Source organism: Cynocephalus volans, chromosome 3 (assembly GCF_027409185.1).
Source record: "Cynocephalus volans isolate mCynVol1 chromosome 3, mCynVol1.pri, whole genome shotgun sequence".
NCBI lineage: Eukaryota > Metazoa > Chordata > Mammalia > Dermoptera > Cynocephalidae > Cynocephalus > Cynocephalus volans.
Genome location: NC_084462.1, coordinates 186,890,233 through 186,917,608, shown reverse-complemented (window position 1 = coordinate 186,917,608; position 27,376 = coordinate 186,890,233). Strand labels below are relative to the sequence as shown.

At 45.7% G+C, this 27,376-nt stretch overlaps 1 gene segment (V, D, J or C); it reads left to right on the top strand.

Annotated features, from left to right (window-relative positions):
* LOC134372895 (immunoglobulin heavy variable 4-30-4-like) lies at positions 1-27,376 on the top strand. The segment is given in 3 exon segments: positions 1-46; positions 132-554; positions 27,267-27,376. Coding segments are annotated over 3 exon segments (579 nt in total).

Sequence of the window (27,376 nt, the reverse complement as noted above, 5' to 3'; positions counted from 1 at the left end):
ATGAGATTGTGGACTCTTCTCCTTTGCCTGCTGACAGCTCCCCAAGGTGAGTGTCTCAACTGTCACACATGGGTCTATGGGATGATTGTGACTGCATGTGACTGACAGGAACTGATTCTCCTTGTCTCCAGGTGTCCTGTCTGAGGCGCAGCTGCAGGAGTCTGGCCCGGGACTGGTGAAGCCCTCGCAGACCCTCTCCCTCACCTGCACAGTGTCTGGTGACTCCATCACCAGTGGTTACTACTGGAGCTGGATCCGCCAGCCCACGGGGAAGAGCCTTGAGTGGATGGGATACATTAGTTATAGTGGAAGCACATATTATAACCCATCCCTCAAGAGCCGCATCTCCATCACCATAGACACATCCAAGAACCAGTTCTTCCTGCAGCTGAGCTCTGTGACCAACGAGGACACAGGCGTGTATTACTGTGCGAGAGACACAGTGACAGGAAGTCAGCATGAGCCCAGACACAAACCTCCCTGCAGGATACAGGAGGGGTCTGGGCTGCAGGGGGCGCTCAAGGCCCACCCAGCTCCTGTGCCCCATGGAGCAGGTGCAGAGAGGGGATGGGGCGTTCCTCTTGGGATCTGAGGTTTCCTCTGCTCTGCTGACTCTCAAATGTCCCCTCCCCCAGGGTCATTTCCTGCTTTTTTCTTTGTGATTCGAATTTCTCACATTCTCCCTGCTGGCAACACAGAATTAAAGAAATTTCCTCATTTGTAGATAAGATGTTTCCATCCACTGGCACCTTCCTTTTCTACAGTTTTAACATGACCTCTTGTCTTTCCTGACACAGAAATCATTGTAAGCATTTTTATCTTCAAATGATCAAGAATTTTTTCCTAAAGATTAGCTCTGTGCAGAAGTGCACTGTCCCTACGTGGATCTTTCCCTCAGTCAAGCACATGTGTCCCCAGCTGGTAATGATCATTCTCCAGGCCTTCTGGACACAGGTCCCTGCTCTTCCCAGAGTAGTTTAGCTTCCAGATCCTCATCCACACTGTGGACACTGATGTTCAGGATTTGTCCCACTCTCTGTCCGTCCTCCAGTATCCTGGATGGACAGTCAGCTGCTAGAGGGCCAGACCAGACAAGGCTCTTATATTTTCATTTGGAGGACTCAGGGTGACAAGCACGGAGATAAAAACCCATCAGAGCACTGCTGGACTGAATTTTGTCCATGTCTCTCAAAGTAGACCTTGGAACTGAGCCATAAGATGTGTCTCAGCTTCCACGGGCAGTTTCCATGTGGAAAATGAGAACCAGGTAGACAGAGTCCTGATTCCTGCCCACCATCTCCTGTCCCCAATATCCCAAAGACACTCCCCCTAATATCACCGTTTGTCTTCCACTGTGTAAATTCTCACTAGATCTGTCCCTGTACACTCAGCTCCATGGGTCTAGAGCCCTGCTCATTTCCTGCCAACTCTCCCCCGTGCAGGTGCAGATCAGAGGCTCAGTAATAAGTTTGTACAGTGATGACACAGACCTCATGTGGTGATGAGCAGGGAACCTATGGCCTATGTACTTTTCAGGAAAAGAGGAAAAATCACATGCACAGAGGACAAGACAACAGCATTATCCAGGAAGAAACATTGACAGGCTGGAATCATTAATCAAATCTTGGTCAATGCAACAGACCCTGTAAAGAGGAAAACATGACAAGCCACAGACTGTATAAAATGTCCCCTGATTTTTTTGTTTATGTTTCCTCTGTGTTCTAGTTTTTTGTTTGTTTGTTTTTGATTTTGATTTTGTTTTTTAATGCTTAACACTTCAATTTATTAAGTAGTTAGGTCCAAAAAACTTAATAGGATTTCTGTTTTAACAATGCATGTTTAAGAAAAAAAACTGAATTGAAATAATATTTTTATTTTACTCTTAAATAATTAATTACTAATTGGTTGTCCCAGCCTACAGGGCAGTCTTCAATTTACTGAACTGGGAATGAGATGGGTCATTACAAACTTTATTTCCTGTTCCATAATGATTTTTGGACTAGGATTTAGTGGAGACTTCTTAAACAGTGTCTAAGTTGAATGTGCTGTTTTAGTTTTTCCCTGTTATTACACAGAAGCCCTGTTGACATGGGTAAGTTGTGGGGTAGCGGAAGCAGTGCACAGTCCTGTGATGAGTTCTGTCCTTTAGTGAGCCGTGTCCTGGGTGTGACCTTCACAGGTGCTTCTCCCTGTATCCTCCCTTACTGGAGACTGAAAGGCTCTCAGCCGAGGGAGATGGAGTTGGCTGTTCTCTCAGACCTATGTTCAGTTTTGCTCTGATGAAGCCCCGACCTATTAGAATCAGCTAAATTAGCTTCTCCTGTGGTCAGGCTGCTTTAAAGAACATCCTGCTCTGGTGTATTTCACAATGTCTTCTTTCCCCCTTTCTGTTTGGAGCATGAGGATTCTTTTCTCATCTTTCCTTTGAAAACCATGGAGGCCCTTGAGGTAGAGTTTAAAAGTTTTGTGAACCCTAAGACTGTACCCCTGGGGCCCCCCTAACTCTCGGATTTTCCCACTGTGAGTCTTCAGCAATTCTTCAACCACAGCTCTGGATTTTCTATTCCTGTCCTGGATCTCACAGTTTCCTGGTCATGAGTTTCTGATCAGACAAGCTGTGACCTGCTGTGACCCTCTGTGTCTTCCTGACTCCAACTTCAACTTTGGAGACAGCAGTTCACCCTCTGACTTCACTTATTTTATAAATATAAGAAAAGAAAACCTACTGATTTTACACCTGTTCAGTGATTTTCTTGTTGCGTGGATGGGAGTGATGACGTCCATGCTTCTTACGTGCAAGACGTGAAACCAGAACTCCTCGTGTCACACCTGAAGGTCAAGGACTGTGTGTGTGTGTCCTCCTGCTTGCTGCTTGTTTCCTTCCACTTGTCACATCGAAGATGCCGAATAGGAGCTGTGCTGGCAACCGTGCTCACCACGTTCATGATTTCTGAGGGATGCCTTGATCCTTTTCCACTGTATGGTCTGAGAGAGGCTATTTCTCATTCATGTTGTTATTAACGTTCCCTTGATTGATAAGTCAAAATTGCACTCACTTATTGGGAACATGATGGTTTGATGAACGTACTTAACGTGGAATAGTAGGGCCAAACTGATCAAAGGATCCATCACGTCACCTTACCGTTTTTGTGGTGAGACGTTTGAAATTCACTCTGTTTGCTATTTTGAAATATGCAGTCAATTATTATTGGCTATAGTTGCCATGCTGTTCAATATCTGTCACATATTTACTCCTTCTTGGGTGGAAGGAGGATATTAGGAGATGTTGGTCTCTTTCCATTTTAAATGATGATTTAGCTGAATATAGAATCCTGCCTGGTGGTGTTTGCAGCTTCCAACACTAAGAATTTCAATCCACTCAATTTTTGTTTGCGTGGATCCTGACGAGAAGGCTTCTGTAATCTTATCTTTGTTATTTTATGTAAGCGTTTTAAACCTAACTGCTTTAAGTATGTGCTGCATTTTTAATGTGATAACATTTAATATCTTGGTCGTGTACGTGGATGTGTGTGTGTATGAGTATGTTTATGCGTGTTCATGTGTGTATATGTTTGTGTGTGTCTGTGTATTTGTTAATGTGTATACATGTGTGTATGTAAGTGTGTGTGTACATGTGCATGTGTTTGTGTGTTTTGTTCATGTGTGTGTGTGTGTGTGTGTGTCCGTGCACTTCATCGTGGATATTATTCATTGTGTTTGGTGCTCTGTGGACTTCTTTGTTCTACATGTTTATGTTGCCAACAATTTCAAAAACTTATCATCCATTCATACTTCCACTTTTTTACCAATGCTTTAGAGTTTTCAGTGTACAAATCTTTACCTAATTTGGTTAAATTTATTCTGAAGACTTTAATTATTTTTTTCTGATGCTATTGTAAATGGGATTGTTTTACTGATTTAATTTTAGATAGTTTGTTGTTAGTGTATAGAAACACTACTGATTTCTGTGTGCTAATTTTATATCAAAATGTTACTAAATGTGTTTATTAGTTTTCACATGTAGCAGGTGGACTTTAAAGGGTTTTTATATAAGATATCATGTTATCAGCAAACGGAAAGGATTTTTTTTCTGTTTTCCAAAGTGGATGTGATTTATTTGTTTTTATTACATCATTGCACTTTCTAGAACATCCAGTTCTATTCTGAAGAGAATTGGTGGGAAAGGGTGTTATTGTCTTGTTCTGATCAGTCATAACAAACTTTTAACTTTCACTGCTAAGCATGTTGATAGTTGTGGGATTGTTGTATATGATCTTGAATGTACTGAGTTATATTTTTCTATTAGTAATTTGTTGCAATTTTTGTTATTAAAATGGTGTTGAATTATGTTTAATTTTTTTTCTGCTTCTGCTGGGATGATCATACATTTTCCCCCCTTCATTGTGGAACATAGTTTGTCACCTTTATTACCTTGGTTCTGTTAGACTGTCCTTGCATCCCAGAGATAATTCCTAGTTAATTATGGTTCAAAATATATTATAAAGCTAATGTAATCAAAACAGCATGGTAATGTCATGCAAACAGACTTATAGACAAATAGAACAGAGAGCCTAGAAATAAAAACAAATGATGGAGTTTGGCTGTGTTGCCCACTCCAAAACTCATGTGGAAATTTGATCCCCAGTGTGGCAGTGTTGGAAACTGATTGAGTCATAGGGCGGATCCCTCATGAATGGATTAATGCTCTCCCTGGAGGATGGGGAAATAATGAGTGAGTTCTTGCTCTATTAGTTCCTGTGAGAACTTGTTACTTAAAAAGACCCTGGCACCTTCTGTCTCTCTCATGCTTCCTCTTGTCATGTGATCTGCTTGTACGCACCAGCTGCCTGCTGTTTTTCTGCCATGAGTAGATGCGGTCTGAGGCCCAGGCCAGATGCAGCTGTCCCAAAATCATAAGCTAAATAAACCTCTTTCCTTTACAAATTACCCAGTCTCAGGTATTTCTGTCATAACTGTTAGGTTTGAATCTTGAAGGTTTTAGTCTCGAACCTGAGCAAAGAAAACCAAGAGCCAGGCAGTAAATTTAGGGTAGGCTTTAATGGGGGTGCTCCTGGGTGAGGTTCCATGGCTCTGCAAGGGAGTGAGGCTGGGGAAGTCACATACAGGTTGAATACAAGTGAGTATTTATAGGAGTGGGCTGTTGGTGAGTTATTTGCTCATATAATGTAAGGAACTGAGCAGGGATCAGTTTCCTGTTCCTGTCTTCCGGGGAGGGAGGGGAAAGGAGGGAAGTGGTGTGAAGTTTAACAAGATGGAGGGGCAGGGTGGAGTTAACAAGATGGAGGCTCTATCGCTAATTTGTTGCCACTTTCAGGTCCTCCCGATCCTGCTGGCCCAAATTTCTGACCTTTTTTTGTTGTTATAGGGTGATGACTCAGATCTGGCTACTTCCTGCTGAATAAGGGGCATTGTAGGGATTGTCAGAAGTGGGCATGCGGGAGTAGGATGGAGCAGAAGCTGGTTGACGGATACCCTAGACAACTCTCGAATTCGTTCCTGAATGAAGCGAAGGAGACAAGGGGCTCCATTTAACAATATCCTGAAAATAAGGAGTGGGCTTAGTAGGGGGAGGAGCCATGTGGTTAATGGGTTTTGCCCCCACTGATGTGAGGTAGGGTCTCTCTGTAGAGATTGGTTTTGGCTACGCCTGTTTCACTGATGTAGTGACAGCATTCTTTGTTCAGGAACATGCAGGGGCTGCCTCTATCTGCAGTGTGGGTGCCAAAGGTGAAGAGTGGGGATAGAGAAATTAACTGAGGCCTGGCAGTTGCAAAATTTTTTACACATTCACCCTACACAAATCACAATTACAACTTACTCAGACCTTCTGTGATGTGCTTAAACTTTCTTTCTTTGTCCCCATGCTTCTTTCCATTCTGGATAAATCCAGCCATTCTATTCTAGGACAAAATTCACTGCACAAGATGCTTTCCCACACAAAAGCATTATTTCTTTTTAACCTTCCTAATCACAACTATGTCTTCATAGCTTTCCCATATCTCCTCTTTTCCTACAATCTTCTTTCCTTTTTAGCAACAATACCAAATTAACCTTATTTGTCTGAGAATTGCATACAGAATGATCTGTTTTTGGCTGCATACACAACTTTGGCCTTAAAACCTTCTTGCAGAGATAAATGCAACCCGGTTTAACCAGTAAACCAAGGCGGGAAATGTATGCTGATAGTTCTGATAACATTTCTCGTAGCACTTTGATTTTCAAAAAGCCTTTTTATGCTTTTTTTCCATAAGCTTCTGCTTTAACACTTGCAGAACTCTGCACAGACAGACACACTTTGTCCAGGTTTCTGTTAACTAAAATCCCCATCTGTATCCTGAATCGGTAGTGATGGGACTAAGAGACAGTTAGGAGAATGGTGACGTGATAGCCGAACCTGGGTAGGCCGCATGGGTTGTGCCATCCATACATCTTGGGAGAGGGCCTCAGGGGGGGCATTCTTAAGTTTGGAAAGGTGTACCCAGGGAGGGTGTCCCAGGAGTTTTGCGGCTGTGGGGGTTGTTAGAACCACAGTGTGGGGACCAGTCCATCTGGGCTGTAGGGTTTTTGGATGTGGTTCTTTCAGTAAGATGCTATCCCCTAGGGTTAAAGCCTGGCGAGTATCTGTGGTGGGGTCCCCAGGGGTGGAAGTAACTGAGTCAGCATGGGCTCACAAAAGGGCACTTAAAAGGGTTAGGTAGGGTAAGTAGGATAAAAAGGGGTGGGGGTGAGGCTGGAAAGTTGTGGGTCAGCAGGAAAGGCCATCCATAGAGGAGTTCAAAAGGGCTGAGGGCTGATGGTCCCATAGGGGAGGCCCTAAGCCTTGTAAGTGCCAACAGGAGGAGGGTTGGCCCAGATAAGTGGTTCTCAAGGGAAAGTTTAGTAAGATGTTCCTTGAGGAGGCCACTGGCTTGCTCAACCTTATCCAAGGATTGGGGATGGAAAGGGATGTGGAGTTTCCAGGTGATGTTCAGACTTTCGGAGACCTGCTGGGTGACACTAGAGGTGAAGGCTGTGCTGTTGTCAGATTGTAGGTTCCATGGGAGGCCAAAACTTGGGCTGATATGTTCAATGAGTACAGTGGCTATCATGTCCACTGTTTAGTGAGCTGTGGGATATGCCTCAATCCATCCTGTAAAGGTGTCCACCAAAGTTAGTAAGTAACAATAGGTTTGGGGATGTGGCATGTGGGGGAAATCAAGCTGCCATTCCTCCCCCGGTTGATGGCCCCAGAGTTGATGGTTAGGCCCCACTCTGTGAATTCCCCCTTGAGAGTTAACAGTAGAACAGGTATTGCAAGACTGATGAACTTCCTCAATGAGCTTTCGGAGGTATGGGTTATGGAAAAGGGGTTCTAGGAACTGTTATAAAGATCGTGGGCCAATGTTGAGAGATTGGTGGACGTCTGTAATGATGCTGTGGGCTAGGTGGCCTGGGAGGGTGACTTTATCTTTGATAAAATCCAACCCTTGTCTCCAATAATTCCCCCTCACTGCTTGAGGGTCTGAGTTTCTTCTTAGGTATATGAGGGGTAATGGGGTGTGTTGAGGAAAAGGAGAGGAGTTGGGGCGGAGCCTAGAGCCATAGCCCAGGCTGTGGAATCAGCTTTGTTGTTGGCCTTAGATATAGGGTCTTTAGAGGACTGGTGGCCATGGCAGTGAACGATAGCCACCTCAGTTGGGAAACTAAGGGCCTCAAGTAGCTTTGAGATGAGGGGCATATTGATTATTGGGGTCCCTTTAGTAGTGAGGACTCCTTATTCTTGCCAGAGAACAGAATGAATATGGGTGATGAGTAAAGCATATCTGGAATCTGTGTATATAGTGACCCGTTGTCCCTTGGACAGGTGGAGGGCCCGAGTGAGGGCTATTAGCTCTGCCTTTTGAGAGGTTGTTCTGAGGGGAAGGGGTACAGCCTCTAAGGTGGCATCTAGAGTAACAACAGCATGGGCTGTATGCCTTTGGCCATCCAGGGCAGTGAAAGAACTACGATTTACAAAAAGCACATGGTCAGGATTAGATAGGGGAAGTCAGAGAGCCCTGGGTGTGAGGGAATAAAGTCCCATGAAAGTTGAGGACAGGAATGTAAAGGGTAGGAAGTAGTGGGGGGAGTAGGCAGAAGGGTCATGGGGTTAACGTGGGGGGAGGTGCATAAGGAAATCTAGGGGTTTTTGACAAAAAAGAGGTGGTATATTTGGATTCTGGAAGGGGTCATATGGTCGAGGGATTTGTGGCTGAGCAGGTCCCCCAAGCAATGAGAGGAAAAGACTGTGAGGGGTTGGCCCAAAGTAAGCTTGAGAGCTTCCTTGGTCAGGGAGGCAGCAGCTGCTAATGCCCTGAGACATGGCTGCTGCACTTGGACTGTGACATCTAGTTGTTTTGATAGGTATGCCACTGCCTGATAGGCTGGTCCTGTAGGCTGGGCCAGGAAGCCAGTAGCCAAGCCAGAACACTGATCCATAAATAGATGAAAGGGCTTTGAAGGATCCGGGAGAGCCAGAGTGGGTCCTGCCATGAGACAATCCCGTAGCCTAGAAAAAGGTGTTTAACAGCACTGGGGTCAGTTAATGGTCCCTGCAGGGTGCCCTTAGCTGTCTTGCAAAAGGGTCATGCTAGGAGGGTGAAGATCGGGATCCACTGTTGGAAGAAACCCACAAGGCTCAGAAAGGAGAGGATGTCGTTGGAACTCTGGGGAGTTTGGAGATCCCAGAGGAGGTGGATATGGTCCCGTGTAAGGGACTTGGAAGTGGGGGTTAGGGATATGCCTAGGTAAGGAACTGTGGGGGCTCGGTGGACTTTTTTACGGGGAGTATGGGGGTGTTGCAGGGGGAGCTCATGTGTATAAGGAGTCCCTGCTGGCGGAGCCAATCTACAATTGGTTTGAGTCCTCTTCGGTGGGTTTCTGAAATGGGGAATTGAGGACGGCAGGAAAGGTGGTCTGATCTTCTAATTGTACATTTGCTAGGGAATGGCGAGATGCTGCTATTGGCTTAGAGGTATCCCAAACCTGGGGGTCCACCAACAATGGGAAGGGGGGTGGTTGAGAAAGGTCGGGTGAAACTAGGGCCAAGATAATGTGCGTGGGAAAAGTGGGTGAGGGGGAAAGATGAAAGGTGGCCTGGAGCTTGTGAAGGACATCCCGGCTGAGGAGGGGGATGGGGCAGGAGGGGATTATTAGGAAAGAATGAGAAAAGGGAAACCCATCCAGGCTACAGGAAAGGGGTGTGGTGGTCCATGGATTAGATGAGGTGCCATCAATTCCAATGAATGCCACTGGGGAGGGGAAGCTGGTTCCCGAGTAGGAAGGCAGAACAGAGTAGGTAGGCCCCCTGCCCAACAGGAAGGAAATGGACTTACCCGCCACCTGGAGCATGACCCTGGACTTGGCGTGGGTGAGAGGGGCTTCCAAGACTGGGCCCCTTCAGTCGTCATCCAGGCCAAGTAGCTGGAAGGCAGGACTTACCAGCTAGGAGTTTCCTCTGCATGGAGCCGCCGGGGCCCCGCCAATGCTGGGGCAGTCAGATCTCCAGTGACCCATCCTCCAGCACTGAGGACAACATGTGTTGGTACCCTGGGATCTGGACATTGGCGGGCCCAGGGTCCATCAGTGCCCCTCTTGCAGCAGGCCCCCAGAGGGGATGGTGCACTGGGTTACCCCTTTCCATTGGGTCCCAGAGCCAGCTGGCCACAGTGCTGCTACCAAGGCTTGGGTTTGGAGTTGGACCTTCTGCTGGACCTGGGCTTGTCTTTTAAGTTCAGCCATTTCCTCCTGGGCATTAAAACTTTAAATGCCATTCTCACCAGGTCAGGAATGGGAGTTTGAGGGCCTTATTGGCAGAGGACAGCAGAGGACACCCCACCCAGTGAATTGAGTTAGCCAATTAAAAATGTTATCTACCAAAAAAGGAGTGGAGAAGTGCAGGTGATCAGGAAAGGGGAATAGGGGTGAAGACTTGAGTGGCCTCAGGTGACCGAGGTGGGACTGATTAGGAGGATTACAGGAATCCAGGGGATAAAAGGTGGCAGGGAGTTCTGGGGGTCAAAGATGGGAACTCCAGGTGTTCAGCCAGGAGAATGTTAAAGGCTCAGAACAAAAGCAATCTACAAAGCAGACGACGGGAGCTCCAGGAGCTCAAGAGGTAAAAACAAAGTAACAGGTATAATTGAACAAAATGGCAGGTCCCACTGGACATTGAAAGGAAAGGGACCTCCAGGAATGCAGAGAGGGCGGGAAGAGGGAGGTAAAACAGAGGAGGCAAGCTCCAGGAGCTCAAGGGTAGTGGCCAGGACCCAGGAAGCCTCTGGTGACCGGGGCAGAGTCAAAGACCAGGGCAGGACCAGGTAAGAAGAGAAAAGTATAAACTTTGTGGAAGGAGAAAGTGAAAGAGTGAGCAGGGGGAGCTCCAGGAACTCCAGAGAAAAGGACAAAATGAGCACCATTGAGTGAAGGTAAAACAGGCAATGGAAAAACAGTGTAAGATAAAACTGGGAACATAAGGAGGAATGAGAGCGCTAATCCCAAAAAGCCAGTACATAAGGGACTTCGGACCATTTGCCTTGGTGCCCGCAAAAGTTGTCCACATCTGTGAGGACCTGATAGTTAAATGTGCTCTCGAGAGGCCATCGAGACTGATTGTCCATTGGTATTGGGGCCAGGCCACCGAACAGTAATGAATAAGGCGGCTCCTTCTCAAGTCTTGTGAGAGGCCCAGAGTTTTCAGAAAGGCCAGCAGGCAACCCAAAGGGGTTTTGGGGTCAAATTTGGACTGGGCAGTTCCCATGGTTCCTGCCAGGCAGGCCACTGCTTAAAACAGGTGTCCCCGTTTAGTATCCCAGGCTGTGGATGGAGGGAAGGTGGCTGTCCTGAGGATGAGGATGTCTCCCGGTCCTCAGGCACTGAGCAGGAGTCACCTGGTGACTCTGTCGAGTAGTCCTGACGTGGCCACACATTCTCAGGCAGGACCAAACAGATTGGGGCACAGAATCGGGGGAACTTACCCGGTGTCTCGAGGTGTGGGACTCAGATGAGGTCCTGGTAATGAGAGGACAGAGGCCTCCCACCAGAACGGGGCCTCAACCTCCCCAGGTTTTGGCAGCAGATGTTAGGTTTGAATCTTGAAGGTTTTAGTCTTGAACCTGAGCAAAGAAAACCAGGAGCCAGACAGTAAATTTAGGGTAGGCTTTAACAGGGGCACTCCCAGGTGAGGTTCCATGGCCCCGCAAGGGAGTGAGGACAGGGAAGTCTCGCCCAGGGTGGATATAAGCGGGTATTTATAGGGGAGGGCTGTGGGTGAGTTTTTTGCCCATATATGGTAAGGAACTGAGCAGGATGCAGTTTCCAGTTCCTGCCTTCCGGGGAGGGAGGGCAGAGAGGGAAGTGATGTGGAGTTTAACAAGATGGAGAGGAGGGGTGGAGTTAACAAGACTGAGGCTCCGTCGCTAATTTGCAGCCTGGCCATGAGGTAAAGAAGCAGAAAGTTGGTGAACAATGCAAGGGTGAAGCAGATAAACTGGTTGCTAAAGACATTATCTTGGTGGTGAGGCAGCCAGATGCTAATTGTGGAGAAAATGAGAGGAAAGCCTTGCAGGCATTTCAGAAGTCTGGAAGGGTGCCGCACCCATCACAGGCCATGAGGCTTAGAAGGGCTGAGTTGTCCCAGAGGAAAGACCTGGGGCACAGCTGCCCTTGGTATCCTGGTCCCTGCATACCAGTTGCTCTGGCTGGAGAGGCCACAAGTGTGGTTCCTGTAGCAGCCCTGGAGTGGAGAGGCCAAAATCATTGGTGGCATCCACATTGTGTTAAGTCTGCAGGCTGGCAGGATGCAAGAGAAGTGGAAGCAAGGCAACCTCCACCCAGATTCCAGAATATGTATGGAAGGGCCCAGGCAGAGACCTGCCACCAGGGCAGAGCCAACACAGAGGACATCTACTAGAACAATGCTGAGCAGGAAACTGAGGTCAGAGCCCCCACAGGGAGCTCGCACCAGGGAAATGCCTAGTAGAGTCAAGGCAGTGGGGCTGCTGCCAGGACCCCAGAACTGCAGAGCCACTGGTAACGTAAAACAGAGGCCTGGAAAAGCCACAGGCACCAGCGCGGCCCACTGGGCTGTGCCTGGCAGAGCTGTGGGAACAAGGCTACGGGATGCTTTGGGGGCCCAGATGCCCAATTGTGCCCAGGATGCAGGACTTGGAGTCAAAGAACTTTATTTTGGAGCTTTAAGACATAATGTCTGCACTGCTGGGTTTTGGACTTGTTTGGAGCCTGTTTTTCCTTTCTTCTGGCCTATTTCTCCCTTTTGCAATGGAAATGTATACCCAATGCCTGTTCCACCATCGTATCTTGGCAGAAGATAAATTTGGTTGTGTTTTTCAGGTTCACAGCTGGAAGGACTTTTGCTTTTGGTCTCAGATGAGACTTTGGACTTTTAAGTTGGTGCTGGAGCAAGCTAAGACTTTTGGGACTGTTGGGATAGGAAGTTTATAATTTGTGTGTGAGCGTGACATGAGGTTTGGGGGTCCTGGGGTGGAATGACGGAGTTTGGATGTGTTGTCCCCTCCAAAACTCATGTGGAAATTTGATCTCCAATATGGCAGTGTGGGAAACTAATTAATTCATAGAAGTTAGGGTTAGGGTTAGGGTGGATTAATGCTCTCCCTGGGGGAGGGGGGATTACTGAGTGAGTTCTCACTCTATTAGTTCCCACGACAGCTCATTGCTTAAAAAGACCCTGGCAACTTCTCTCTCTCCCTCTTGCTTCCTCTCACCATGTGATCTGCTTGTACCAAGTGGCTGCCTGCCGTTTTTACACCAAAAGTAGAAGCAGCCTGAGGCCCATGCCAGATGCAGCTGTCCTAGAACTGTAAGCCAAAAAAACCTTTTTCCTTTATAAATTGCCCAGTCTCAGGTATTTCTGTCATAGCAACACAAAACGGACTAAAACAAGAAATATTTAGGGTCTCATGACTTTTAACAAAGTTGCCAGAACACACAATGGGAACAGGACAGTTTCTTCAAAAAATTGTATTGGGAAAATTTGATACCCACATGCAAAATAATTAGATTGCATCCTCATACAAAAATCAATTCAAAATGGAATAAAACTTAGAGTCGTTTTCTTTTTTCTTTTTTTTTTCTCCCCACCACTTTTGGTTATATACCAAATTTCGTGGCTGGATGGTACAAGGGTATTGAAGGATCTTGGATGTGACCGGTGCCATCTTACCCACTAAAGCACAAAATAGCCACCAGCCTATTACTTATGAGAAACCTCATGTTTTCTTGAGAAATAGAAACTCATCTACTTCCACATGGGTGCAACCTTCCTCCTGTTTGCATCCACCAGCCTTATCTCCCACTCAAGCTCCAAAGCCCTCCCTGATTACATCAGCCTTCCCTGCAGTCTATGCAAGCTCTCCCACCCACAGGCCTGGTGCTGCCCTCCATTTTGAGTGCAGCCTGGCAGATTTCCTTCCTTTAATAAAGCTTCATTGGTACCCAGAGTTTTGGCTCACTTTCCTTCCTTTTGGTGCCAAAACCCAAGAAGGGTCCTGGCTGGGACCTTCGGACAATCCCCTCTCTTGGGTTGATTGGCCCTCCTGGCCACCTTTCGTGGACCTGCTGAACCAGGTGCCTCTCGGACTCTCTCCTTTTGGTGTTTCAGGCCGACACATCCAACATTGGTCTCAATTCAGGGTGAGTCATTGGGTCTGTCCTACTTCTATGGGTTTCCCTGACTACTTTCTATGACCACTGTCTCCTTCCTGAAGACCAGGCATCTGGCTGAGGGAACCCTCTTGTGCCCTCCAGCTATTGGATGATGCTTCATTAGCCAGTCGGTAGCTTCTCTCTCAAAAGGAAGGTGTACACCAAAGAGGATGCTCCTCGGTGTCACCCTTATTCCACTGGGACTGATCACACCCTTTCTCACCCTCTAAATGGGATCCTCATGATTCAGTCCTCCACATTCTACACTTCTGGGCTGTCTTCTGGATGATTTACAGTCTCTTGGCTTCCAGGGAGATTTTGTCATGACCCTCCTTCTAATAGGATTACTCATTTCCTTTCTCACCCTCTACATGGGATCCTCACGATGCAAACCTCCATGCTCTACACCCTTAGGCTGTCTCTTGGCCAATTTACAACCTCTTGGCTTCCAGGGAGACATTAATTGCAAACACCTTGTTTTCTACTGCAATCAGGGTTGGCCTACATACAAACTAGACAATGGATCCCAGTGGCCAGAAGATGGCACTCTCAATTTAGATCTGCTTGGATATTTAGACACCTTTGTCACCGAAACTGCAAAGTTGTTGAGATTCCTTATGTTCAAGGCTTCTTCTATCTTCGATTGTGTCATTCTCTCTGTCAAAGCTGTCCTATGTCTTAAATTCTCCTAGCTCATTCCTGACCTCACTTTCTGCACTAGGATCAATCTTTTGATCTTTCATACCACATTGCTCCCTGACCACCTCCTTACGCTCCAGATCCTCCACTAGCCCTTCCACCTTTTCCCTCTATTTTCCGCACCTGGTATTGAGATGCTTGGCCTCAGCAACCCAACCCCTCCCCTTCTCCCCCATCATCAGGTGACAACCCCACCTCAGCACCGGCTCCTTTATACCCCATCTGTGAAGGGGCTGGGGTGAAGTGAATTGTCCAGGTCCATATCCCCTTTTCTCTTTCTGATCTCTCCCAAATTGAAAAATGACTGGGATCTCTCCAGTCCAACCTTGACACATATCTTAAAGAATTCAGATATCTCACCCAGTCTTATGATCTCACCTGGCATGATATTTTTATGCTTCTTATTACTACTTTGTCCCTGAAGACAGGGAGCAGGTCTGGATAATGGCCCAACAACAGGCAGATGAGGTACATGCTCAAAATAACAGATGCCCCATGGGAGCCATCACTGTCTGTCGTATCAACCCTAATTGGGACTACCAGGCCAGCCATGGGGATCAGGATCTCTGGGATAACATGACCACACACTTGATTTACGGTCTCCAAAATGCTACTCACAAGTCATTCAATTATGACAGGCTTAGAAAAATCACATAGAGATCCACTGAAAATCCCAGCAAGTTCCTAACCCACCTCTCTGAGGCTTTACACATGTATAGACTCAAACTCCCATGCAGGCACGGCCCTCTTACCCTCTCATTTTATTACCCAATGAGCCTCTAATGTTCATGAAAACTAAGAAAACTTGAGGATGGTCCAAATATGACCCAATGAGACCTCCTTGATGCTGCTTTCAAAGCTTTTAACAATAGGGATGAGGAGAAGAAAGATTATTACAAAAGAGATCAGGCCAAATACCAGCTCCTGGAAAATGCCATCTGGAACTCACACACTCCAAAGGCAGCCGCATCTAGGGACAAGCCACCTGGGACCTGCTTCAAATGCCATCAACCAGGCCACTGGGCACAGGTGTGTTCTAACCCCAGGGCCCTTCCTGGGCCCTATTCTCATTGCAAACTGCCAGGTCACTGGGGGGTTAACTGTTCCACTCACCAGAGAGGGAGTGGCCCAGTCCCTAACCCACAACCTTTAGCTCCATGGCCATTCCTACCAGAGCTTCTCAACTTTGCCCAAGTGGAGGACTGATGATGCCCAGGACCCGAGGCCTGCACAGAGATCACCTCGTGAGCCCAGGGTAACTGTCCTCATAGCAGGTGAGCTGATCTGTTTTGTCACCAATACAGGGGCCAATTGTTCTACCCTTCTCAATTATGCAGAACCAACAACCCCATCCCCTATCACAGTAGCAGGGGTCATGGGATCAGAATACTGCCCATGGATACCTAAACCCTTTTCCTTCACCCTACATCACACGCAATTCACACACAAATTTTTAATAATGCCTCAATGCCCAGCTCCATTACTGGGATGGAACATCCTTTCCAAATTCAAAGCTACCCTTACCCTAAACACTCTAATTGCAGCTACAATACTCTTGTTACAGGCTGCCCCAGACCTGGCCCCCGAGGCTTCCACCATCACCTTCCCCTCAGAAAATGTTAATCCCTAGTATGGGAAACGTCTTCTCCCTCCATTGCTATGAACCATTCCCCTATCCATGTTAATTTGTGGAACCCCTCTTTGTTCCCTAATGTCCCACGATACCACATCACTAACAAACAACTAATAGACTTAAAACCCATAATGCACGAACTCCTTTCTTCTCATCTCTTGTGGCTACCCACTCACCTTACCCATCATTCCACTTATAAAGCCCAATGTCTCATACCACTTAGTTCAAGTCCTAAGGGCCATTAATGCTGCCATTTCCCCCATAACCCCAATTGTTTCTAACCCCTATACACTTCTATCCATAATCCCAACAGCAACCCATTTCTTCTCTGTACTTGAGCCCAATGATGCTTTTCTTCCTATCCCCTTACACCCTTCCTGTCAAAACCTGTTTGCCTACACTTGGACTGATCCCGGTACTTGTTGTTCCCCACAACTCAGCAGGTCAGTACTACTTCAGGGGTTTTGAGATAACCCCTTCTTCTTCAGCCAGGCCTTAGCTCAAGACTTATCTGAACTTCCTCCAACTTCTAGCACTTTAATACAATATGTGGATGACCTCCTCCTTTGTAGCCCCTCCTATGAGGATTCACAGCCCACACTGTCGCTCTCCTTAATTTCTTGGCCTCCAGGGGATATTGAGTGTCCCCCAGAAGGCCCAAATTTCTGCTCCTGCAGTTACCTATTTGGCAGTCCACCTAACCCGCGACACCAGAGAAACAATGGTGGATCACAAGAGTCTTGTTTCTGAACTCCTCAGTCCTACCACAAAGGGTGAAGTCTTTTCTTTCTTGGGGCTTGCAGGTTATCTTCACCTATGGATTCCTAACTTTGGCATGCTAGCAAAACCACTAATGGTGCAGCCAAAGGGGATCCTGCCATCCCTTTAGATCCCACAAAGCAAATTCATTCTCCCTTCCAGTGATTAAAAGCCACTCTCCTCACAGCTTCAGCTCTATCCCTCCCAAACCTATCTCAACCTTTTATCCTATCCATCACCAAAACCCAAGGATTGGTGGTCAGGGTTTTTGGCACAAGAGGCAGGAGATATCTTCTCCATGTTGCATACCTTTCCAAACAATTGGACACCACAGCTCAAGGATGGGATCCCTGTTTACGGGCCTTGGCAGCATTTGCCCTTTTGACACAAGAAAGCTCTAAACTAACTTTTGGACAACAAACAGTCATTTGTTCCTCCGATCATCTTCAAGACCTTCTCAGCCATAAGCACTTGCCTGTTCTCTCCCCTTCCCACATACAACTTATCCACCTTACCTCCGTTGAAAATTCCCAGGTCTCCTTTAAAACTTGCCTTCCCTTAAATCAAGCCACTCTCATCTGAAAACACTCACAACCCTTAGATCATAATTGCAGGGAGGCTTTAGACCTCTTTCTCAATCCCTTTCCACACATCTCCCTGCATCCCATTAAGTGACCCCAACATACATGGGTCATAGATGGGACCGCCACCTCCATGACTGCTCCCCAGGTGAGTTATGCTATAGTAAATCTAACACAAGCTATTGAGGCTGCCCCCTATCCCCAATACCACTTCCCAACAGGCAGAACTCATTGTCCTCACCAGCACTCTCACTCTAGCAAGTAACAAACAAGTCAATATATACACTGACTCTAAATATGCTTACCACATCCTACACTCCTGCACAGCCATATGGAAGGAGAGAGGATACAGGACCACTCAAAGAAGGCCCATAAAAAATGGGCACCTTATCAAGATACTTCTTGAGGCTGCACAACTCCCAAAGGAGGTTGAGGTTATACACTGGAGAGGACACAAAACATCTGATGACCCCATAGCCCAAGGAAACAAACTGGCAGCTCTAAGCACAAAAAAGACTGCTCAGTCACCAGGCCCCCACTCTTCCTCTCCCACTCAGGTCCTTCTCATGGCCCCTATGCCCATAACTCAATACACACTCCAAGAAATACAACACCTCCAACATTTTGGAGCATAGAGGAAGGACAATTGGTATACTCCATCCGGTGACTATGTCCTCCCTACCACACAAGCTGAGCAAATCCTTTTAGATTTCCACAATTCACTTCATACAGGCTACCATCACTACTACAACTTCTTCAGCCCTTATATTACTCTCCCCACATGGCCAAGTTACTAAAACAAATCACTCAAAAGTGTCCTTTCTGTACTCATTGCTCCAATCAAGGTGGCCTGCATGTTCGGTCCCTTTCCATTAAACATGCCAGAGGGTACATTCCTGGCCAGGATTGGCAAATTGACTTTTACTCACATGCCTCCCCACAAAAGGACATGCTATCTTCGAACCTTAGTAGATACCTCTTCAGGTTAGGTTGAGGCTTTTCCCTTCACTTCAGAGGATGCTACAGCAGTAATGCATGTTCTCACCTCTGAAATCATCTGTCGTTTTGGCCTACCCACCAGTCTCTGGTCTGACAATGGCAAGACATTCATTTCCCAGATTATATGACTCACAGCACAGGCATCACATATCAAATGGGACTTACATATACTGTATTGGCCTCAGTCATCAGGAAAAGTGAAAAAAGCCAATCACTTCACAAAAACACACCTCACCAAGCTGTCCATGGAACTTCACCTCCCTTGGACCCAACTTCTCCCTCTAGCACTCACTTACTTGTGAGCTGCCCCCCATAAACCCACTGGCCTCAGCCCCTTCAAACTCATGCATGGCAGACCCTTCACCCTCACACCTCTCCCTTCCAGCTCATCACCTTTAGGCCAGTATCTCCCTACTTTTTCACTCATTAGGGATCTTCTTAGGGAACAGGCCAACTTTCTATTACCTCATCCTTTCCTCACCACCTCCTCAGACTTGAAATTGAGCCCGGGACAGCAAGTGTATATTAAAACCAGAATCCCAAAGCTCCTCTCACCATGTTTGGAAGGGCCTTATACAGCACTTCTCACCACCCCCATGGCAGTAAAGGTACTAGGAAAGGCCCCTTGGTATCACTTATCCTTGGTAAAATTAGCACCTGAGAATTTACCCAAAGAATCTGTTAACATCAAGCCAGAGGGTTCCCTCTGCTCAACCCCCAACCCATCATCTCCTCACACTTCATCCATTTTAGGATCCACATAATTGAAAATCTCCAGGACCTTCACTCTTCCCCCAATCCCATGAGAGGGATGATCTTTCCCTGGTGATTATCCTCTCACTCCTGCAGGCCCGCTCCACGTCCTTCACAGAGGAGCTGCTCCAAGACTGGTCCCAATGTGCCACCTCCAGTGTCGAAGGCATCCTTGAGTGGGTGATTGAATTAGCCTGGCAGAGCGCCCTCTGCGATTACACTCCAACAAGGTTACTCTCTACTCCTTTTTGCTACTATGCACCCTCTCAACCTCTCAGCCCCTGAGCACTTGCCTTCTCTCTTCCTCTTGCTTCTTTTCCTAACAGAGACATAATGCCACACCCTGGTCACAATGTATAACCAAGGTCTTGGTGGGAGGAAAGACACTTTCCAACCTCCTGGGTCTGCTACCCAGAATCCTCAGGGAAACCCTACAGGACACATTCACATCTGTGACTACATTCCCACAAAAGGCTATGACCAGACAACTGCCACATCATGTTCTTATGGGGGTAAAAATTTCTGGGTAGCTCTTTCTGAAGGGAATTCTGCTGGAGTCCAGTACCCGCCACCTCAATAAAAACATTTGTGCTTCACCCAAACCACTCACCTAGGCTATGGTGATGGGGAGGAGTTCAGGGCAACACACGTCGGACCCCGACCACGATGGGAATTGTCCTCCTTGGCCCCTGCCTCTTTCGGTGTTTCTCTAGTGTCTTACAGGCCTTCACCAACCAGAAGATCACTGGAATCTTCATGGGAGGAGGATATCAGCCCCTCAGAATCAGCGACCCTTCCCTGGAGGAATGCAGCCTCCCCACATGAAACCAATATCCTGCCATCCAATTGTTTTTCAGGCTGACATAAGTATTTTATTTTTTTCATATCTTTGCCCATCTTCAGCAGGAAGTAGCTTCAGAAGAATGAGACCTTCACCCCTTTTCCATTCTCCTTATACTTAAAAGGTGGGAATGATGGATCTTAGACTTGACTGGTGCCATTTTACACATAAACTTGACTGGTACCATTTTACACACAATAAGCACAAAATAGCTGCCAGCCTTTCCTTACAAGAAAACTCTTGGTTTCTGAGAAATAGAAACTCCTCTACTTCCACATGGGTGCAACCTTCCACCTGATGGCATCCACCAGCCTTATCTTCCACTCCAGCACCAACTCCCTCCCTGATTACGTCAGCCTTCCCTGCAGTCTAGACACGCTCTCCCACCCACAGGCCTGGTGCTGCCCTCCATTTTGAGTGCAGCCTGGCAGATTTTCTTCCCTTAATAAATCTTGGTTGGTCCCTGGTGTTTTGGCTCACTTTCTATCAGATACGGAGATAACACCATAACCTTGGTGTTACAAAACCATGCTCTGCCCAGCTAAGCTAACCAGCCAGCACCCTAAATTTGAATCCTGAAACTATGAAACTATTAGAATAAATCTGAGAGGAAAATATCTACAAAATTGGTCTGGGAAATGCAGCAAGAGCCCTGGAGGGTGACAGTGAACTGGTCAAGACGGCACTGAGGACCGTGTGCCCATAGGGCCCAGCTGCAGAGACAGGTGCAGAACAAGGCTTGGGGTGAGCATTTTTTTTTTTTTGTAGAGGTCTGAACTTTCCTTTTCTATGATCAAATCTATACTTTTAGACCTGCTCCACATTCTCACTTTAAGGTGACAATTTACCATTAAGCCCAGACTCTGAGAAACAGTCATTTACTCCAGTGACTTTACCATTTCCTCATTTGGAATCTGCTGTTTTACATAGATGCATAGTCTCTGTTTTTTTTTTTTTTTTCTTTTAGTGTTTGCTTGTTTGTTTTTGATGTGATTAGCTAGGATTATCTGCTGTATGCCCTTGACTGCTATAAGGTAACCGTTTGTACATATATTTTAATACAATTACACAACCTGTAACTGCTTTCAGCTTATTTTAAATAAAAAAACCTAAAAGAAGTAATCAACTGAAAATGCCAATTTCAAATTGAGAAAGGAAATATTCCAAACAGGGTGGGACTAGTATTCCAAATAGTGAATCTGTGAGTCATGCAGTGTCATTCCCAGACACAAGAAATGGACCAGAACTCAGACAGGGGTACCACGTGCCCAACTAACGCTCAGAATTGCTGTGATCCAGTGACTCCCAGGTGCCTGGTATTAGTCTTTGAACAGAATGGTCTACAGTGGTCAACCTGGATGTGACTCTCCACAGTACATTGGGTTAAGGGGAGGCAGGGCACAGAGTGTCCATCTCACAGGTCTGCAGATGCAGGAGGAGCTGCGCTTGAGAAAACACCACCGAGGAGTCACCTGTGACCTGAAGCAAGTGACGAGATCACGAACCTCAAGACTGAGTCTGATGTGACAGTCAAGGCTGACGTTGGAAGTGTTGGGGCAGGAGTGTGAACAGAGGATTTCTAAATGAGACTGAAGAAGATGAGTTTTCTAGAAACCTCCACATTAACATCTCTTATCCCGTGTGTTTGTATCAAAATGGAGGGGGGATCTTATGTCTGTTTTTCCCCTAGTGATTGTCTCTGAGAAGCAGGATGGAGTAGAGGACTCTCTGTCTCTCTGTCTCTGTCTCTCTGTCTCTCTCTGTTTCTCTCTGTCTCTCTCTGTCTCTCTGTCTTCCTTTGTCTCTCTGTCTCTCTCTCTCTCTCATAAACTTCACACACACACACACACACACACACACAGATGCATATGCATATCTGTCTCTCTGAGGAACGTCTGCCTGTTCTGAAGTGAACAATCTACTACAATCTATAGAAGCCCAACTTTCTCAATTGAAGTCACACATAAGGGCTTTGTGTGCAGAGAGACTGAGGTCACAGCTGACAGCCAGATTCAAACACCAGACATGGTGAAGGGAGCACCTGAGGATCAAAAGGTCATGGATTTCTCCTTGAACCAGAAATCACTTTAAGTTAAACACTTCTACATGTTCTGTGCTATCAAGCCCTGCATCCTCCATCTCCACTTCTCTTAATGTTTCTCTGGAAACAGGAAGACCAGGCAGTGATGCGTAGAAGAGTCCCTGAGGTTCTGTCTCCCCAGTTCTTCTGAGCAGCACGACGTAAACACTCTGCACAATGAAGGGTGGGTCGACACCCTGCGCTCTGCTCTCCCACTTATATCATCAGGGACTCCCCTCATGCAGAGCAGACCCCAGTGTCAGGAAGAAAGCACAGCCCTGGGTTGAGCATCCCCAGTCTCCTTCTCACCAGGAGCCCTTCATCAGAATATGGATGTCCTGAGGTGACTCTTGTGCTTGGTGGCTGCTCCCTGCTGTGAGTGCCTCTGGGACTTCAGGAATGGGACCTGGGCATGGGGCTTCTGGTGTGTTTGACTGATGGTGATGCTCCTTGTTCCCAGCTGTCCCATCCAAGGTGCAGCTTCAGGAGTCAGAACCTGGCCTGCTGTAACTTCATAGACCCTGTCCCTCACCTCCACTGTCTCTGGATTCTCTATAACTAGCTATTGTTTGCACTGGATCCACCAGCATTCAGGAAAGGGGCTGCAGTGGGTAAGTGTGATATGAGGTTGTGAAAGCACAATTTATAATACAGATCTTAAATCCTGAGTCAGCATCATGAGGGACACCTCCAAGAGCCAAGATTATTTAACCATGAGCAGCTGATTGTCCAGGATATGGCTGTGTATGACTGCACAAGAAACACAGTGAGGGGAACTCAGCATGAGCCCAGACACAAACCTCTTTGCTTATAGACAAGAGGGGACTTGGAATTAGGAGGAGCTCAGTGTGCACTTAGTACAGAATTTCCACTGAGGAGCAGGTGCAGAGGGTACCCAGGCTGTCCTTTCTGTCCTCAGTGTCTCCTGTCCAAGTTCAACAGAAGTCACAGTTGGGAACTCTTACTTTTTCTTCATTTGCTTTGTGGGTTCCTTTAAAATGTGGTTTCTGTTACCCTAAAAAAGATTAACATAACAAATAAATTGAATGTAATGTTTTTTTACGGTGTGTGATGGCAGAATTGAAATAAATTACATTCTCTATATTAACCATTTTAAACTGTACAGTTTAGTGACACAGTATTTTCACATGGTTTGTTAAATGTCACCACTGTCTAGTTAGAGGACATTTCTTGCCTCAAAAAGAAATCCCATTCCCTTAAAGCAGCCGCTTCACATTCCTGTCTCTCAAAGCCCCTAAAAAACACTAATATGATTTCTGTCTCGATGGACTCACCTATTCTGGATTTTTCATATTAATTCACTGATATAATATGTGGCCTTTGGTGTCTGCTTCTTTAATGTAGAGTAATGTTTTCAAAGTGCATTCTGTTGTGGCATTTGTCGGTGTCACATTCATTTTTATAGGTGAATAGTTTACATTTTTATCAATTTACCACATTTGTTTATCAGTTCATCAGTCAGTGAATGTTTGGCATTGTTTATTTTTGGCTACTGTGAATAGTGCTGCTGTGAACGTTCATGGAAATTCTGTTGGACAGCTCTTTTCAGTTATCTTGGAATATATATAGGGGTGGAATCACTGTGTCATGTGGTTTTTCTGCATTTAACCTTTTCTATAACTGCCCAAATCATTGCCACAGCAGTTTTACAATTTTGCCTGACCACCAGCTCTCTGTAATTTTTCCAATGTCTAGATATCCATGAGGAAAACGGTATTTTTCTTAAAAATCACAGCCATGTTATTGGCTCTGAAGTGCTATATTGTGTTTTTATTTGCACTTTCCTGATGACTAATGAGTTTAGTGATCTTTTCATTTGCTCCTCAGATATTTATCTTAATCACATTGACTGTATATTCCATTCCTTGCCCATTTTTAATTGAGCTTCTCACAACTTTGGTTGGTTGGGTTATACACCTTCATCATGTATCATATTCTGGACACTAGAAGGTGATGACTGTGGTTCCTGTGGATCAGAAATGTTCAGCCAGGTTCACACAACATCATAAGTGACAACCACCAGGCAGCAGCCCTTTCCATCCCAGCCATGACCTAGTGGTGTGAGAATCTGGAATTCTCCATCCCTGCTGAACTCATACACCAGCAACAGTGAAAACTCTGCCTTGGTGGAAATAAAGACAGAAAGGAGCCCCCTAGGAAGCACCCAGTGGAGACAGCAGCAGGGAGAGGAGCAGGTGGAGAGGAAGCTGCTGCATCTGCATGGAGACCTGGCTCACCTCCTGACCTGCAGGTGTGTAGCTGAAGGGGACCCACAAAGCACAGGCTGTGAGAAGAAACGTGCGTGCAGATCACAGTCAAGGCTCCAGGCTGCCTCCTGAGAGGTGTGCAAGGGATCATGCCTGAGCTGTGCGTCAAGGACTAAGAAGCCCACATTGACATTGGGATGACAGTTACCAGCAGGAGCGTCAGGACTTGCAGTCTGCAGCCACTTGAGATTACAGTTGTCTAAAGAAGCCAAAAATCTAAAACCCATATTTTCCAGGAAATTTGAACATGACTTAAACTCTAATGATCTTTGAAAGGTTCAGTAGAAAACATTTTTTTTTTTTTTGTAATATAAAAATCATAGATGGCCTGCAACTCTGTTATTAAGTTCAGAATTGCTTTGGGTATTTGCAGTTTTCTGTGTTTTTAAACACATTTTAGAGTTACTTTTCATTTATGTGTGAAAAGTTACAATGGGATGCTGGTAATGATTGTGTTTTAGCCTTGAGTAATATAAACCGTATAATTACATTAATTCTTAAAATCAATGAACACAAGTTATTCTTTCCTTCATTATATCATTTGATTAGTTTTTCTTTAATGTTTTAGAATTTTAAGTATACACATCTTTCACCTATTTGCTTAATTTTTTTCCTAGAATTTAATTCTTTTTTCTGATGCTATAGAAAATGAATTTGTTTTATTGATTTGTTTTATAGATAGTTTTTGGTTTATAGAAATGCCACTGATTTCTGTGTGTTGATTTTGTATCGTGCAGCAATACTAAATTCTTAGTTCCCACAGTTATTAGGTGGGGTGTGGACTTTAGTTTTTTCATATATGAGATGATGTTATCAGCAAACAGAAACAGTTTTCATTGTTTTTTCCAATGTAGCCCTCATTTATTTCTCATTACTAACTTACTGATCTGGCTGGTGCTTCCAGTTCCATGTTGAAGAGTAGTGGAGAGGGGGGTTATGTCTTGTTCCTGATCATGTGTATAAAGCTTTTCACTGTCGCTGTGAAGCATGTGGTTAACTATGGGATTGCTCTGTGTTACCTTTAAAGTAATGAGGTATATTTTTTCTATAAATAATGTGCTGAAATTTTTTATTATAAAAAATATCTTGAATTGTAGCAAGTGCCCTTTTTGCGTTTGCTGAGATGATTGTGCTGTTTTTATTTCATTCTGTGATGTGGTTTATCTCACGCAGCAACTTGCTTATATTAACCATCCGTGTATCCCAGCGATGTCTCTACTTAGTCATGGTTCAAAATATGTTCTAGAACTAGAGTGTTCAGAACAAACAAGGGCTGGCTGTTTGAGGTCCCATAACTGTCCAACGAAGCTGTTCCTCACTGTTCTTTTTCACTGGGAAGGTTTGGCCACATCTCATAACCTGTGTTAAACTGTGTTTTAATTTTTATTTCTGGAGATATTTTAAAATCATCTTTTCATTTCCTGTTGATAAAATGGTTGTTCACATGAGTGCTCTTTAGTTTCTTCACATTGGTGAATTACACCTTATTGTGACTATTGATTTGCTGTGGTCAGAATAGATGTTGGAACAATTTTAATCTTCATATGTGTTTGTTGCATAAAATAGAATCTATTCTGTAGAATGTTCCATGTGTGCTTGAGAAAAATGTACATATTTTTTGGTTTGGTTGAAAGTTCTACGTACTGTTTGGGTCCATTTGGTCTATTAAGTTGTTCTAGTCTTGGTTTGTCTTTTTTTAAAATTTATTTATTTCATTATTTCATTATTTATTTATTTATTTTGAACATTCTCAAGATACAAAGCTGATTGTCCCCCCTTCTGCCCATAATGTAGGTGCCAGATTCATATTGGGGGTACACCCATTACCAGAAAATACTTTTGTCCCCTTTGTCCCCTTCCAATGATCCCTCAACTTCCTTTCCCTTCCCCCTCTCCCCTCAACTCCAATCTGTAGCCCTAGGAAAGTTCGCTCCCTCTGTAAGACCCAGGCTCGGCAGGAGATGGGGTATCCCTGTGGGGTCCTTTGTGCCTGGATATTTCATCAACTCAACTTTATATCCAGGAGTTTTGATCCTAACAGCCAACATGTTCCTTTCTTGTTTACAACTGAGGGAAATTATCAGAACTGGAGATGCTTGCGGGACACAAAACTCTCGCACAATAACAGTGGTGACGGGGACTAAGACCTTCATTTCAGGAAGGCAGTTTTCATGCTGCAAGAGAGAAGTCAATAAAACAGGGATGCCCGCGACAGCCTCAGATGAAGGCTTTCTACCAGGTTTATATGTTAGAGTTTTGTGTAAGACCCTAGTGGGAAAAATAAGAGTTTCCAACTCAAAATAAAAATGCTGTTCCATTTTAAATTCTTATTCCCAAGACCTGGGAAGTTCACACATCACACAGGAAATGAAGGAAAGTAGGAAGACGACCCCAACGACGGCACCTCTGGGGCAGACCTCACAGGCTCCTCACCCACATCCACAGAACCCTGAGGCCAGAGGAATTTCAATTCCTGAGGATCATATCAGAAGGGATGGGTCGGAGCACCTGGGTCTTGTGAAGACAGAGTGGGAGGGATGCTCAGGACAGGGGCCACCTTTTTGCAGGCATTCTTGGTTCTGGCTGCACCTTCGGTCATTCATAGGATGAAAATTTCATGCACACAGCACGATGTCTGGGCTGCACAGTTGTGTCTGCAGCACATGCAAATGGATTCTCCTCTGCTGTTACAAATGGGGGGCTTGCCAGGCATTCTCACAGAGAAGCTCCACCCAGGTTTTGGGACAGGACAGAACCCAGCAGCTCCACCAGGAACTCCAAGCCAAGCTGGGTTTTATTCCTCATCATCGACCAAAGTCGTTTTTCAGGAGTGGGGTGCATTGAGAGTCTTGGGTGTGCCTCTGTTGCATCCATTAGAGTCAACATAAATATTATGTCTCTTTGTTTGCAGGTGTCTGGCATGAGGTGCAGCTGGTGGAGTCCAGGGGAGACTTGGTGCAGCCTCTGGGGTCTCTGAGACTCTCCTGTGTAGCCTCAGGGTTCACCTTCAGCAACAACTGA